The sequence below is a fragment of the Cervus canadensis genome, chromosome 28, assembly GCF_019320065.1.
Source record: "Cervus canadensis isolate Bull #8, Minnesota chromosome 28, ASM1932006v1, whole genome shotgun sequence".
Lineage (NCBI taxonomy): Eukaryota > Metazoa > Chordata > Mammalia > Artiodactyla > Cervidae > Cervus > Cervus canadensis.
Window position 1 is genome coordinate 39209333 of NC_057413.1, and position 16187 is coordinate 39225519.

A 16187-nucleotide genomic window follows, 5' to 3' on the forward strand; every position below is an offset into this window, starting at 1 on the left:
TCTTGATATTTCTAATTCTAAATGTTTGTATCTACATTTTAAAAACAACTTTTGCTTATGTAGCCAAATTAATGTTAACATGTCTAACAAAATAAACAGTGATTTCTTAGTATCACCTAATATCCATTCCATAGTCTGATTTTCTCAATTATCCCAATAATATCTGGTTTTCCAATCAGATCCAATTGAGAGCCACATAGTGCATTGGTTTCTTTATTGTATCTCTTAAGCCCCTTTTAATTTTGAACTGTCCCTTTTTTCATGACACTGATTAACTGAATTGACAAGGCTGGTTTTCCTATGAAATAGCCCGCTTTCTGGGTCTGATTGCTTCCATAAAGTGTTCTTTAGCATGTTTCTCTTTCCTCTAGACTTCCTTTAAACTGCAAGTTAGATCCAAGGGCTTGTTTAGATTTAACTCAAGGGAACTTTCCAGAACGCTCGGTGAAAGGCGGAGGAGCGGCGGCTTCCCGAGCTGCGCACAGCAACGCGCTCCTTCCCGCTCCCCCACACCGGCATCGGCCCGCTCACCGGCTGTAGAAAATGGTGAAAGAAACCACTTACTATGATGTTTTGGGGGTCAAACCCAATGCCACCCAAGAAGAATTGAAAAAGGCTTACAGGAAACTGGCCTTGAAGTACCACCCTGATAAGAACCCAAACGAAGGCGAGAAGTTTAAACAGATTTCTCAAGCTTACGAAGTGCTTTCTGATGCAAAGAAAAGGGAATTATATGACAAAGGAGGAGAACAGGCAATTAAAGAAGGTGGAGCAGGTGGTGGTTTTGGCTCCCCCATGGACATCTTTGATATGTTTTTCGGAGGAGGAGGCAGGATGCAGAGAGAGAGGAGAGGTAAAAACGTTGTGCATCAACTTAGAGTAACTTTAGAAGATTTATATAATGGTGCAACAAGAAAACTAGCTCTGCAAAAGAATGTGATTTGTGACAAATGTGAAGGCCGAGGTGGTAAGAAAGGAGCGGTAGAATGCTGTCCCAATTGCTGAGGTACTGGGATGCAAATGAGAATTCATCAGATAGGACCTGGAATGGTTCAGCAAATTCAGTCTGTCTGCATGGAGTGCCAGGGCCATGGGGAGCGGATCAGCCCTAAAGATAGATGTAAAAGCTGCAACGGAAGGAAGATAGTTCGAGAAAAGAAAATTCTAGAAGTTCGTATTGACAAAGGCATGAAAGATGGCCAGAAGATAACATTCCATGGTGAAGGAGACCAAGAACCAGGACTGGAGCCAGGAGATATTATCATTGTTTTAGATCAGAAGGACCATGCTGTTTTTACTCGACGAGGAGAAGATCTTTTCATGTGTATGGACATACAGCTGGTTGAGGCGTTGTGTGGCTTCCAGAAGCCAATATCTACTCTTGACAACCGAACCATAGTCATCACTTCTCATCCAGGTCAGATCGTCAAGCATGGAGATATCAAGTGTGTGCTAAATGAAGGCATGCCAATTTATCGTAGGCCATATGAAAAGGGTCGCCTAATCATTGAATTTAAGGTAAACTTTCCTGAGAATGGCTTTCTCTCTCCTGATAAACTCTCTTTGCTGGAAAAACTTCTGCCTGAGAGGAAGGAAGTAGAAGAGACTGATGAAATGGACCAGGTAGAATTAGTGGACTTTGATCCAAATCAGGAAAGACGGCGCCATTACAATGGAGAAGCATATGAGGATGATGAACATCATCCCCGGGGTGGTGTTCAGTGTCAGACCTCTTAGTAGGCCCATGAATAACACTCACTGCTGGGGTTTTATTGCAGTAGTGATTGAGTGAAGGACTATAATCATAATATGCTCACTACTTGCTTTTGTTTTAATATTCAACTATAGTAGTGTTTAAAAGTTAAATGAAGAATAAACTCGAATATAAAAAAAAAAAAAAAAAAGATTTAACTCAAACTGAATTGACTAGATCACATTACAGGTGATGCAATATTCCTATCAGAAGACAATAATATCTTACTTTTCCATCTGTTATATAAGTATTCCTGTATATAGTTATATACTAAGATTGTGTTCTTTGTTAATAATTTGCTTTAGGCTTTTTCTAGACAGATCTGTGTGATAGATTTCAGTCAGGATACATTACAATAAACAAGAGACTGGGAAGAGGGTTGGAAAAATATATCCTAAAGATGGCGGGCGTATACATTTAACTTCTAACTAGCATCAGTTGGGACCACTTGGAACAGGCTTCTGCACAGGTAGGAGGAATTTTCTGTGATACACATCTGACTGGGTAGGAGGAAACTGCATCTTCAGCTTCATCAAATTACTCTGATACCAAGTCACTCTCCACCAGCCCATTTACTCCTCTACCACCAGCATCTAGACACTTGTTTTCCTCAGTGCTTGGTATGTGCAGATTTTTTAAAATTTTGCCAATATCATTATGTAAAATAACATCTCATTGTGATTTTTTTAAAGTTGTTACACATATCATGGCATTTTGCCCCTAAATTCTTGAGTATTTATCTTATAAAAATAGACATTTCCTACTTAACCACAACTTCCTTATCACTAATTAAATAATAATTCTTTACACCATCTAATACTAAATCTATACTCATCTTTCTCCAGCTGTCTAAAAAGATCAGTAAGGATTTAGGTAAACCTGAACAGGAGTCGACTGTATACTGGGGGTTTGTTCAAGTCTCCTTTATTCTCGGATGGTAGGTTACCTGGGTGTAATGGTATAAGTTGCCAGATATTTCCTCCAAGACCTAGGAAGATAGTAGTGCCCTGTCTTCTTGTTTCTATAGTTGCTGTTGAGAAATTTGCTATTTGTCCTGGATTCATTGCTTGTGGAACACACGTTTTCTTTCTTGTTTCTTTTAAAATATCCCCCCATCCCCCCCGTCTTTGAGTTCTTTAGTTTCTTTCTAATGTATCTGGGTGAGGATTTAGTATATCTTGAGACTTATTTCCTGAGACTGAGAGAGAATTCTTGTCCAAAATCAGTTCTGGATGATGATCAATCATGATCTGTTCTCATCTCATTATCTGTTTTAAGAGCCTAAAATAGTGCTGGCACGTATTAGGTGCTTATAAATAGTTATTGAATGCATTTGTAAATAAATGAGCATTTTTCTCCACTTCCCCTCATTCTCTCTATTCTCTCCTGCTCAAAATTTTTTCAGTATTTGTTAGAACATTTCATTCTATCCACCATGCCTCTTCCTCTCCTTTACTCATTTTTCATCTCTTTATCTTTCTTGTCTACATTTTAGACACTTTTGTCAGATTTATCTTCTAGTACCCAATTCTAACCTCAGCTACTTCTAACCTGTTTAACCCATCCATTGAGTTTATATTTATATATTGAATTATATTAGTTATTTGTAATCATTGATACCTAGTTAATCTTTTTATAACATTCTGTTTATTTCATGCGTTTGATTTCTCTGTTTTATGACTAATCGTTTTTATCATACTTACAGCTTGAATCTTGTAACTCTATTGTCTGTGCTTTGAGAATCTAATCCTGCTGTTGTGTAGGCAAACTCTTATTCACTGTGGATTGTTTCCTTGTGGGTTTTCTAATTTTGGATTGTGAGCTTATGTTGATGACCTTGAGACAGACCTTCATGGGCTATTGTGAAGATTGGATAAATTAACTCATATGATGGTATGTCTCAAGTGCAGGTGAAAATGAAATCATGTTGAAAAGAATAGATTGAAGGGCCAGAATGATCCACCATGTCATGCTGTGTAAAATAAACAAACAAAAAACCCACTAGAGTGACATGCTTAAGCCATCAAACCCTGGCAAGAATCACACAAGGGAATAATATCAAAAACTCTCTCTCAGACACCAAGCGCTTTACTCACATTAGCTTTACTCTTTATAACAACTGCAAGGATGGTGATATTCCGTTTTATGGAACGGAAACAGCAACAGGGTAATTAATTTATAGCTAATTGGGGAACCCCAGTTAACACCCAGGTGGGAATGATTGTAAAGTTCATGCCCTTTTAAATTCACTCCATTATTTCTCAAAACAATTTTTAGGGAAAAAAATAGTCAATAGTCATTCAGGCCAGTTACCCCCATGGATCATTAAATGTGTTAAATAATTAATGAAAAGGGGAAAAGAATGCATAAAACTAGAAAAGAATTGCATTTTAAGTAGAAAAAATTTAGTTTGCGTTTTTCCAATTTGGGATTTCATTTATGTACAAAAAAGTCAATCAACAAGAAGCTTACCTATGAGAAATACCTACAGCTCCCAGAATCTAATAAAAATATATCTAAGATGAGCATTCCAAAACCAACAAAGCAAAAAAGTGTAAATTTAATTCCTGAATAAGAAATTTCCAAGATAGCTCAACATATATAATTTTACATCAACTAGCCAGGCAGCATTAAAGCCGATAGGTGCCAACATATTTCAGTGTTTGTTACCCAGCCCCTGACAGGCTGATGGGATGTGCCCACTAGGAACGTTAGGTTCTGGGTCTGCCCATCTTGTCTGTCAAGCTCTTTCCAGGATCATCTTCCAAGGAAGAGCCAGGATGTTCAGGAATTACCAACTGTTTTAAATATTGTCAATATAAATTGCACCTAGCATTTGGAGTTAGGCAATTTGATTTTAATAAGGTAGACTCAATTCACTATTTAATATATGTTTATTTAAGGTACTAGTCTTGGTCTGTTGATTTAATCAACAATCCACTAACTGATTATTTGTCACCAGTTGGTACTTGCCATTTGATATAAACTTGCCACTTGATATAGGGATTTCTCTGGTGGTCCAATGGTTAAGATTCTGTGTTTCCACTGTAGGGGGCACAGGTTCAATCCCTGGTTTAGGAACTAAGATCCAATATGCTGTGCAACCAAAAAAAAGAGTTTAAAAAATTTTAATATGTAATCTTCACATCTCAGATTTGGCTGTAGGTTACATTTTATTATAAGGACTTTAAAATATTTAATGCTGTTAAATAATCAACTAAATAATTAAAGTTAATCATTAACTTTGCAAATGTATACACAGAAGAATGGAAAGATGATTTTATTAATGTATTTAGCAAAAACAGATGATGCAAATAAGTGGAGTCCTGGGAGGTTAACTCTGTGGAACTAATTGGTCAGATTTCCATTTTGGCTATGAGTTTATTTTTGTCAGACTATGAGAAGATCAACCACCATTCCAAAAAAAAATACTGACATTATAAAAGTATTTTATTTTTCTAAAACAGCCATGCCATATAATCTGGATTATTTTTTCTATAACAAATGTGTACTGACTTTAACAAAACAAATTAGATGATTTTAATACTGTGTCAGCAATACAAATAAAATATTTTTAAAATTGAATTTTGTAATCATCTCAATTAGAAACATCACCTAAGCTTCCTATTTAGTCAGAATCCCTTAAAGATAAACCTTCTTTGGACTTTCCTGGTGGTCCAGTGCTTAAGACTGCATTTCTAAGGCAAGGGGTGCGGGTTTGATCCCTGGTCTGTGAACCAAGCTCCCACATGCCATGTGGCATGGAAAAAAAAAAAAAAAAGCCTCTTCCTTTTTCAATTTCTACAGGCTATAGTATGAATTATTCCAAATGAAAACCTGCTTTCCACATCTGCCTTAATAAAGCCACCGCCAGTTGCATGAGGGCCACATCCCAGCTGCTTGCAGCCCAAGTGAGGCTGGGATGGTGGCCGTCAAAGTCATTTCCGCACTGGCCTGTGCAAGGGTTTCTCTTGAGCTCTGACCCCAGGGTCAGGACTGTTAGATGACAGGGCATATATGTGCCACTGCCCAAAGTATTCCAGGTGCCTCTCCAGAAGATAATTTTCTATTCATATCCGCAAGCGCTGGCCAAGGATCTCAGTTCCCCGAATCCTAGCCAGTGTTGAATATTTCCTTCCCGTCTGGCTTCTGTCTTTCTGATTGGTATAGTGGTTATCTCACTGGAATGATTTCTCATTTCACTTACTGCATTTATCACTTCTAGAAGTCCCACTTGGTTCTTTTTCAAACCCGCCATATTGCTTTTTCTAGTTTTCTATTTCTTGCAGATGTGTTCAACCTATTTCTTTAAGATCATACACTTCATTATTTTATAGTCTGTATAAGATAGTTTTAATGTCTAAAGTCTTTGCATGGGGCTGCCCCTAGGCTACAGGACACCTTTAAGCAAATTAGAAAAAGTGGCCCTTCAAGCATGTGGTCCTCATGGCTCAGATGGTAAAGAATCTGCCTGCAGTGCAGGAGACCCTGGGTCAATTCCTGGGTTGGGAAGATCCCCTGAAGAAGGAAATGGCTACCCACTCCACTATTCTTGCCTGGAGAATTACATGGACAGAGGAGCCTGGCAGGCTAGAGTCCGTGGGGTTGCAAAGAGTCGGACACGATTGAGTGACTGACACTTGCACTTTTCTTCAAGCACACTTTTCTCTGCCAGGCAGGACTTTCCCGCACCCTGGCACACACATGCACCTACACTGTCAACCCCTCACCAGTCCCTGGGCTCTGGACACGGTTGCTGACGGCCAAGTGATCTGTGCTACCTGTGCCCTGACGTGTCAAGGTATGGAGTCTAGCAGAATTTGGGCTTCTAGGGCAACAGGCTGGAGCCTGATTTCCTTGTGCTCTAAGTTATTTTTGACTATATGCTAGTCATTATATTGGAAAAATTGTTTGTATGGATAATTTGAGCACCAGAATGAAGGTAATTTCCTCCATAGAGAACTTGTTTTGCTTCTTCCAGGAGCCTGGGTACCTTGTCAATACTGAGCCACACAAAGTCAAGGCTTGGGTAACCCAGGTAAACAGAACCAGGCTGTCTCTGGCAGGTTGGTCCACTTCTAAATAGTTTACCCTCATCCTGCCTTATTGGGGAGAAAGGGTCTCCTGTGTGACTTCCCACCGGGCAGGCCCTGGGCTGTGATGGAGACCCACTCTTCTCAAGATGTCATCAGAAGGGAAGGTCAGCCCTCCCCCTAGCAGACAAAGGCCCTTCCTTAGCAGGACAGCAGCCTTTTGGCTCCTCCCACCTTGGTATTGGTGACCTACAGATTGATGCTGTCTGCCTTGTCAGTTCTTTACAGAGGATGTTTTCAACATCTTATCCAGCTTACTTAGTTGTTTTCAGCAGGAGGATGGCTGGAGAGCGTTATCCTGCTATTACCAGAAAGAGAAGTCCTGTTGCTCTAATTTGCATTTCTTTGATTAGTGGTGGATCCCAGCATCTCTTCTGAAGCTGGTAGCAGTTCAAGTTTCCTCTTCTGTGAAATGCCCTCTTTTCTCTCGGCCTCCTGCACATGTTCCTTAAATACTCTAGGTATTCATTCCATGCTCATTTAATATATGTTTTTCTAGTCTGCCCTCCATCTAGTCAGTACCTTGATGGTGTCCTTCACTAAACAAAATCTTGGATTTTGATATGGACAAATTTTCTGTACTGTCCGCCTCTAGAATTGTGTTGGTCTCATCCTTCATGGCTGTTTAGACCAAGCCGGTTCTTCCAGCCTCCTCTGACCTGCACCATGTAGAGGGGCGCTGCCGTCCCTGTAGTGTTGACCAAGCGAGTCTGCAGTGTCAGCAACCTCACCGCATGCTGCTTCATTTGTTAGCTTCCCATAAGCACCCCATGTCCCTCACATGTGTTGCTGTTAAACCAGATCCTGGGTTTAGGAAGTTAAGTTTTAGACTTTCAGGCAGAATACAGATCTCTATTATTTTTCATCCTGATTCAGCCCACCATTCCAGGCTGCTGAGTTATTTTTGGACCCTGATTCTGTCATCCGGTGCTTTGGCTGTCCCAGTTTTGTGCCACCTGAAACTTTGATAAATATGTCATCCATTCCCACGTCCAAGTAACTGGTGAGAATGTAGAACATGAGAGGATTCGGGCCAGAGCCCTGGACCATGTCCCTGGAGTTCTCTTTCAGGCAGCTATTGATCAACTGATGGTCACATTCCACCAAGAATGACTGAGAAACATCTAAATGCCTGAGCCTGCTCTTAAAAAGAGAGTGGATATATGTATATGTATAACTACACTTTGCTGTCCAGCAGAAACCAACACAACATTGTAAATCAACTATATTTTAAAAATTATTATAAATAAATGAATGCCTGAGCCTGGGCTAAGCCCTGAGAATACAAAGGTGGCAAATGAAATAAGTTCTCCACTCTCAAGAGAGTTCACATTCTAGTGGAGGAGACAGATGCATTTAAATATGGTATAAAGTCTGGGCTTCCCTGGTGGCTCAGTGGTAAAGAATCCGCCTGCCAATGCAGGAGACGGGTTTGATCCCTGGTCTGGGAAGATCCCACATGCTGCAGAATAGCTAAGCCGGTGGGCCACAACTATTGAGCCTGTGTACTGGAGCCCGGAAGCCACAACTACTGGCCCACAATTACTGAAGCCCGTGTGCCTAGAGCCCTTGCTCTGCAACAAGAGAGGCCACCGGAATGAGAAGCCCATGCATCACAACAAAGAGTAACCCCCCACTTGCCACAACTAGAGAAAAGCCCATGTAACAACGAAGACCCAGAACAGCCAAAAATAAATACATAAATAAAACTTGTTTTAAAAATTAAAAATAAAAAAAAATTTAAAAAAAATTAAAAATATAAATGCTAACACACTTGTTTGGTACTGTTGATTTTACATAGAACTCCCTTCAAGGACTATCTCTTTTGAGCCCTGTTTGGGATAGGCAGCCAACTGGGAATACATTTATTTATGTATTAAAAGATTTTATTTTTTAACTTTTTGTTTTATTTTTAAATATAATTTTATGTATGTATTTCTGGCTGTTCGGGGTCTTCGCTGCTGCACAGACTTTTCTCTGGGTGCAGTGGGTGGGGGCTACTTTCTAGTTGCGGTGCCCAGGCCTCTCACTGCAGTGGCTTCTCTTGTTGCGGAGCCCGGCTCTGGGGCGTGCAGGCTGCCGTAGTTCCAGCTCCCAGGCTCTAAAGCACAGGCTCAGTAGGTGTGGTCCACGGGCTTAGTTGCTCTGCGGCATGTGGAATCTTCCTAGATCAGGGATCCAACCTGTGTCTCCTGCAGGCAGATTCTCCACCACTGAGCCTCCAGAAAAGCCTGATTTATTTTTTAAGAATATATTTATTTACTTGGCTGCGCCAGGTCTTCATTGCAGCATTCAGGATCTTTTAGTTGCGGCATGGGGGGTCTAGTTCCCCGACTCAGGGTCAAACCCGGGGCCCCTGCATTAGGAGCACAGAGTCTTAGTGACTAGACCCCCAGGAGAAGCCAGCCATCCCACATTTCTCATGTTCTCCTGAGGGCTGTTAGGATATTAGTCCAATGCTCTGCTGAAGTTCAGGTGTCTACAGTAACAGCAGAAGTATTTCCACCAGGACAGAGACCTGTTCCTTGTGAATGTATGCAGTGCCCCTTTATAAGAGCTTATTAATGATTTGTTCATAATCCACTGCCAGTTTCGTTGGTGGCAATTCCTCCAAGATCTCTGAGGCAGTTCTCTCACTCTGCTGGGATGTAATTCATCAGGGTCAGGAGATTCAAGAAGACTTATAGTCCTCACTATTTATCTGAGGAGGTATCTGAGGTATTTACGCTTCAGACCAGCAATTGGTAGCCTGGCAAAGCCCTCTTCAGAGTCCAATCCAGCCCCGCTGCTGCTGGGAGGCAGTAACACAGTTTCTCCAGTTGGAGGTGGGGTATGAAATTCATTAAGCAGGTTGGAACCAGTGTTTCCCTTTACATAAAATGAAAAGGATAGGAAGAATCAGCACTGTAGCTAGCAGGGGGTACATGTTTTATAAAATTTCCTTTCAGTTGTATGTATGTGCTCTGGATCTAAAATACCTCTCTTACTGAAGGTCATCCCCAAAAGTTTAAAAGTTACTGGCATAGTGATTAAGTCGGTCCTCTCAAGTCAACCAGGCGACTCTGGGCAAATTACTCAACCTAACAGAACTTCCTCATCGATCAAACAAGATTGGGGCACCCATCTCCTTGGGTTGTTATGAAGATTAAAATGACACAAGAAGTGAAAACTGCTTAGTTAAGAACCCGGATTGGAATGTGTACAGAAGATGCTTTAAAGACAAGCGCGCCTGGCCTTGTTCATGTCTCATTCCCAGCGCTGTTAATTTCACTTCCTACTTTCTATTTTCGGCAGTCTGGAGAAGAAAGTCTGTGACTTTCTAGCAATCCTGGATTTTATGGATATTATCTCATCTCAGAAGGTTTCAAGGCTCATAAACCTGCTTCTTCCGCGGCTCGAGGCTGGCGCCGCCTGCACTTTAGGGGCGGTCCGGCGCTCCCTGGCCCACCATCTGCAGTTGGAGATCGGCCTTCCGGGGCCCCTCTGATTACGTGGGTAGGGGTGATGATGAATGCTTTGTTTCAAACCTAGGTTTTCTCCTTGCTTTCCCTCTGAGGGAAGCCCTTCCTCCCATCCTTGTAAGCTTTCTCCCGACTCCTCGGGTTCAAGGTGCTTCTTTCTCCTCCCAGCATCCCAGCTCCCTGGCGGGGGCGTGGCGGGCTCAGGTGCTCTCAGCCCATCGCCCCCGCTTGATTCAGGCGCCGCCCTCACTGTTACGGGGCCGGGGGCGCTGGAGGGCGCCCAGCGGTAACCCCTCTCCCGGCCCGGCCGGGCAGGAAGGTCTGACTACCGAGCCCACCTCCTCCCAGGAGCAGGCACCTGGTTGGTGCTTTATGGCCCACGTGAAAGCTCCGCTTGCCTGGCTCATTCAGCCCCTCATTCAATCAGGGACTTCACATGAAGTGCTGAGGATACGAGATGACTAAGAATGGGTCCCTGCTTTCAAAAAACTGTCTTTAATGCCACCCCTCAAAATATTTAAGCAGCTGGTGTGGTGGATACGAGCTTCTCAGCCTGCCAATGCAGGAGACGTGGGTTCTGTCCCTGGGTTGGGAAGATCCCTTGGAGAAGGGAATGGCTACTCACTCCAGCACTCCTGCCTGGAGAGTTCCATGGACAGAAGAGCCTGGTGGGCTACAGTCCATGGGGTGGCAAAGACAGCGACTAACACACATGATAAACCATAACGGAAAAGAATATTTTTAAAAAGAATGTATAGGAACTTCCTTGCTGGTCCCGTGGCTGAGACTTCTTGTTCCTAATGCAGAGGCCTGGGTTCCATCCCTGGTCAGGGAACTGGATCCCACATACCATAACAAAAGGTTCTGCATGCCACTAGGAAGACCCAACACAGTAAATAAATAAACATTAAAAAATAATAAGAATGTTTTTTAAAAAAAGAATGTATATATAACTGAATCACTTTGCTATACAGCAGTAATTAACACATTATAAATCAAATATATTTCAATTAAAAATTTTAAAAATCAAATATGTCAGCATTTATAAAGTAAGGAATAGAATCAGGATCCAAGAAATTTAAGGGGCAAAGTTTGATTTTTAAAAGGACTGGTCCCGTTTCAAGGGTTTTCCTCTTAAATTGTATATAAAACAGGAACCATCCTCATTTTTATTTTCAGATAACATATTTGGTACCATGTGTTGATAGGGTCACAGGATTCTGGGGCATCACTTGGAGGCCATGCTGAATGCAGCATCATACCAACAAAACCCTGCATTATAAAGAAGTCCACTCCACTTCTGGAGACAGGTCCCTAAAAGTGACTGTGGGACTTTCTCCTCTCTCCACAACTAGCAAAGGAACATCACTTAGAAAAAACTGCAATTGGTGTATCAGTCGGCAATGAAATGTATACTTCTCAAATATTCCAAGGCTATACACCTTCTTAAAAAAATGCAATAATAAAAGTTTTAATTCAACAGGTATTGTGAGGCTTTTTAGTTTTTGCTAAATGATAGATGTGCTTTTGTATCGCATGATTTTACTTTGTATTTCCTTGATTACTAAAGAGTTCAGCATCTTTCTTTTTTTTATGATTATTGGCCACTTTTTTTTATATATAAAGGTCTGATCAAGTCTTTTTAGGGCTTCCCAGGTGGCACTATTGGCACTTCATGGCAAATAGATGGGGAAACAATGGAAACTGACAGATTTTATATTCTTGGGCTCCAAAATCACTGTGGATGGTGACTGCAGCCAGGAAATTAAAAGACACTTGCTCCTTGGAAGAAAAGCTGTGACAAACCTGGACAGCATATTAAAAAGTAGAGACATTACTTTCCAACAAAGTTCCGTCTAGTCAAAGCTATGGTTTTTCCAGTAGTCATGTATGGTTGTGTTAGTTGGACTATAAAGAAGGCTGAGCTCCAAAGAATTGATGCTTTTGAACTGTGATTTTGGAGAAGACTCTTGAGAGTCCCTAGGACTGCAAGGAGATCCAGTCAATCCTAAAGACAATCAGTCCTGAATATTCATTGGAAGGACTGATGCTGAAGCTGAAACTCCAATACTTTGGCCACCTGATGCGAAGAACTAACTCCTTGGAAAAGACCCTGATGCTGGGAGGGATTGGGGGCAGGAGGAGAAGAGGGCAACAGAGGATGAGATGGTTGGATGGCATCTCTGACTCGATGGACATGGGTTTGAGCAAACTCAGGAAGATGGTGAAGGACAGGGAGGCCTGGCATGCTGCAGTCCATGGGTCTCAAAGAGTCGGACACGACTGAGCTATTGAACAACAACAAGGTGGCACTAGCAGTAAAGGAGTTTTCCCTGGTATTTCAGCTGGTAAGGAACCTGCCTGCAATGCAGGGACCTGGGTTTGATCCCTGGGTCTGGAAGATCCCCTGGAGAAGGAAATGACAACCCACTCCTGTATTCTTGCCTGGAAAATCCCATCAATAGAGGAGTCTGGTGGGCTATAGTCCATGGGGTTGCACAAGGGTCAGACAAGACTTAGTGACTTAACAACAATAACAACAAATTATTTACTCTTTAACTTATTGGAGCTCTTTACATATTCTGGATTCCCATTCTTTATTACATGAATTGCAATTGTCTTTTCTCATTTGTGGCTTCTCTTTTCATTTTCTTTTTGGTTTCATATAGAAATTCTTTACTTTAACAGTTTAATTCGTGAATTTTTCCCTTTATGGTTTATACTTTTATGTGAATTTTTAGATGAATCCTTCTTCCTAGATCATAAGCATATTCTCCTATATTGTCTTCTAAAACCCTTATAGGTTTGCTTTTCATCCTTGGATTAAAATCCTTAGATTTTTAGTCCCCCTGGAATTAATTCTGAGTTTGGTGTGGGGTAAGGATTCATTTTAAGTTATTTTTATGTGAATGCCATTCTTCCCTGCACTATTTACCAAAACATTCACCTTTTCTCAGTTTCTCTGCAATACCACATCTTATATCAGGCGTTCATATGTGTGGATCTGTTTCTCTGGCCATTTGTCTCTGTACCAGTTCAACACTGTCTGCATTTTGTAGCTTCATGAAAGGTCTTGATATCTGATAGGCCAACTCTCCTCTCATTGTTTTTCTTCTCAAACGACATGGTTGGAGCTAGGCTTTGATCTTTATAAAATAACTATTTGATTAGATACTTATCTAATAAAAATAGATATTTTTCTACAAGCTTTCTTTAGCCAAAAATAGTTTATACGTTTTTAAAAATCTGTGCTTTGCCAATCATGTGGACTTCATGTGTCACATTCAGTTCCAAAAGAAATTGATGTTCATTATGGGAAGATCAGCTGAGCAGAGACCTCATGCTCTGCTCAAACGTTAGAGTTGAGTGCCCGGCCTACCTTATCCTCAGTAAGAAGTGTACGTAACACGAGGTTGACTTTAAAAATAGTCGCAACCTGAATGTTGAGAGTTACGTTTTATTCAGTGGGGATTTTTAGGACTTCAAGCCCAGGAGACAGCATTTCAAGTAACCCTGAGATATCTGCTCCCAGGAGACTAGGGGAGGAATCAGGTTATATAGAAGTTTGTTACAAAGGGCAGGTAGTCTGAACATCAAAAGCATTTTTATGAATTAAAGAAATCAGATATCTCAAGTTAAGGAATTTAGCACTTTTCTATATATGGGAAGATGCAAAAGTCTGGGCTCACTGAAATCGTTCCTTTCACATGCATCTCAGCTATCTGGGGCCATTATCCTGTGATTTTTCACATCCTAAGTTCCTCAGTGCTCACCGTAGGGAGTGGCTGCAGCTGATGGCTGCTAGATCATGCAGGTATTCTTCTCCTTCCTGAGTGCCCTGGAGGGCTGGAATCGCTGATGATTGTGACATCCCTGCTTACTGCTATGGCAGGAAATATTCCATTTCTTAATAAGTAGAAGTGTTTGCATCCATCTTGTGGCTTAAAGTGTATCTGAAGGTGGGAGGGTGGAAGGAGGTCATGGGGCTGGTGCTGGTACTGGAGGTGACATACCACCAGCTACTGCACATTTCTTCAGCTCAGGCTGGCTGAAAGGGACAGAAGAGAAAACTGAGGGGAGGGGGGACTCAAAGGACACCCTTCAGTTGGCATTCCTCAGTCTGGGAATGAGGACAGAGAAGGGGAAGAGCTGGGAGGTGGCAAGCGATGGCTGGGGATGGTAGAAACCGGCAAGGCAAACCTATGGCGGGAAGGTGGCATGCAGTCCATCATCAGAGAGTTCAAAAAGGGGCCAGACACCCTCCGTCTGCATCTCCCCTCCCCCGCCCAGTGCTGTGCAGGGGCCAGAGCTCACAGGACAGCTCCTGCAGCTAGCAGGTGGCAGTGGTTCTCCTAGACATCACCTAGCTACTGCTCAGAACAAAGATGCAGAAGACAGCCTATTGTTTCTCCCTTCCTTTCTTCTCCAATTTGTACCATCAGCCATGTTAGGATGGTGGTCGATCCTTGCCATCATGGAGTTACCGCCATAGCCTGATGATGGGCCCCAAACAAGTGAACTGAAAGAACAAGGTATCCAACTTACTTGTGGGTGTGCCTCAGAAAATCTTTTTGAAAAAATTACATTTCAGTTAACTTGAAATACATCCTCCCCCACAAGCCATTTTCCTCCAGGTGCTATCCCTTTCCAGTGAGTCATTTCATCCTGGCATCACCATCTTTGTCTGCACATCACAACCTGGCCTACTCTGGCCACGGCCCCTTCCTAAGACCTGCTGTTCTCTTCTGTTCAAGGCTGAGAGTCACGCTACCATTCCCCAAAGACCACCATTGTCTGAGTCCCTGTCTAAGCAATCCTGTGCAAAAGAGCCAGGGTGCGCTTTTACCACTGGAGACCTGGACACTGGCCTGAATGCCAAACCTAGCGTAGGTGTCCTGCAGGTAAGACCATCTCTTTCTCCTGGAAGCTGGGGAAGTGGGTGTAGTCTGGGAGGACAGGTCTCTGTGGCTGCAGGAGGACATGCAGTCTATTTTATGGACGACTGCCTCAGTACCAAAGGCAGTGCAGTCTCTGCAAGTCTTCAGCATAGCCTTCAGGGCTTCCCGAGGTGCTCATAGGAGCTCCGGCACATTATACCTTTGTTCTCTTCTAGCTCCTGCCCACCTGCCCTGGTAATGCTGTCTGCCCACCCCCAGCCAAGCTCATGTGGCTTCCAGGCGTCTAGAGACCTGACGCCCACTGCAGCGGCTGATTCCAGAAAGGCCACGGCTGTGCAACAGGAATACCGTGCTACAACTGCCTCCCCGCCGCCTCCTTCTCCTCCTTCTGAGAACGTGTGTGTGTGTGGGTGCCGCATCCGACACAGAGAGGTGGGTGAGACAGGATCCTTGCTTTCATCAGGCAGGCGTGACTCAGTCTTAGCCTCTAGCTCTACACACGCTCGCCGTCTGCACTCCCTCTGCCCCCGCTCTCTCTGGAACAGCTCACATGCTTCACTACCGTCCTTGCACTGACACAACCTGTAGTGAGCGGGCTGAATGGTGCCCTGCAAAAGATGCCTCCACATCCCAACCCCAGAAACTATGAATGTTAACTAATTTGGGGGGGAAAAGGTGTTTGCAGATAGAATTAAGAATCTTGAGATTGTCCTGGATTATTGGGTGACCTCGGATTCCAATGGTGAGTGTTCCGAGAGACACGTGAGAGACACAGGCAGAAGAAAGGGCCTTGTTGGGACTTCCCTGGGGGTCCAGTGGTTAAGAATCCCCCTGCCAGTGCAGGGGACACAGGTTCCATCCCTGGTCCGGGAAGATCTCACGTGCCACAGGGCAACTAAGCCTGCGCCCCACAACTACTGAGCCTGAGTACCCTAGAGCCCGTGCTCTGTAACTAAAGAGGAGCCCCTGCTCACCCCAACTA

The 16187-nt window shown here is 42.9% G+C and overlaps 1 protein-coding gene across 1 annotated transcript; it reads left to right on the forward strand.

Annotated features, from left to right (window-relative positions):
* Nucleotides 1-428: 428 nt before the first annotated feature.
* On the forward strand, nucleotides 429-1904 carry LOC122430032 (dnaJ homolog subfamily A member 1-like). Its single transcript, XM_043450788.1, has one exon. It carries the CDS (start codon nucleotides 1015-1017, stop codon nucleotides 1735-1737), a length of 723 nt encoding a protein of 240 aa, XP_043306723.1. The 5' UTR covers nucleotides 429-1014; the 3' UTR covers nucleotides 1738-1904.
* Nucleotides 1905-16187: the final 14283 nt, after the last annotated feature.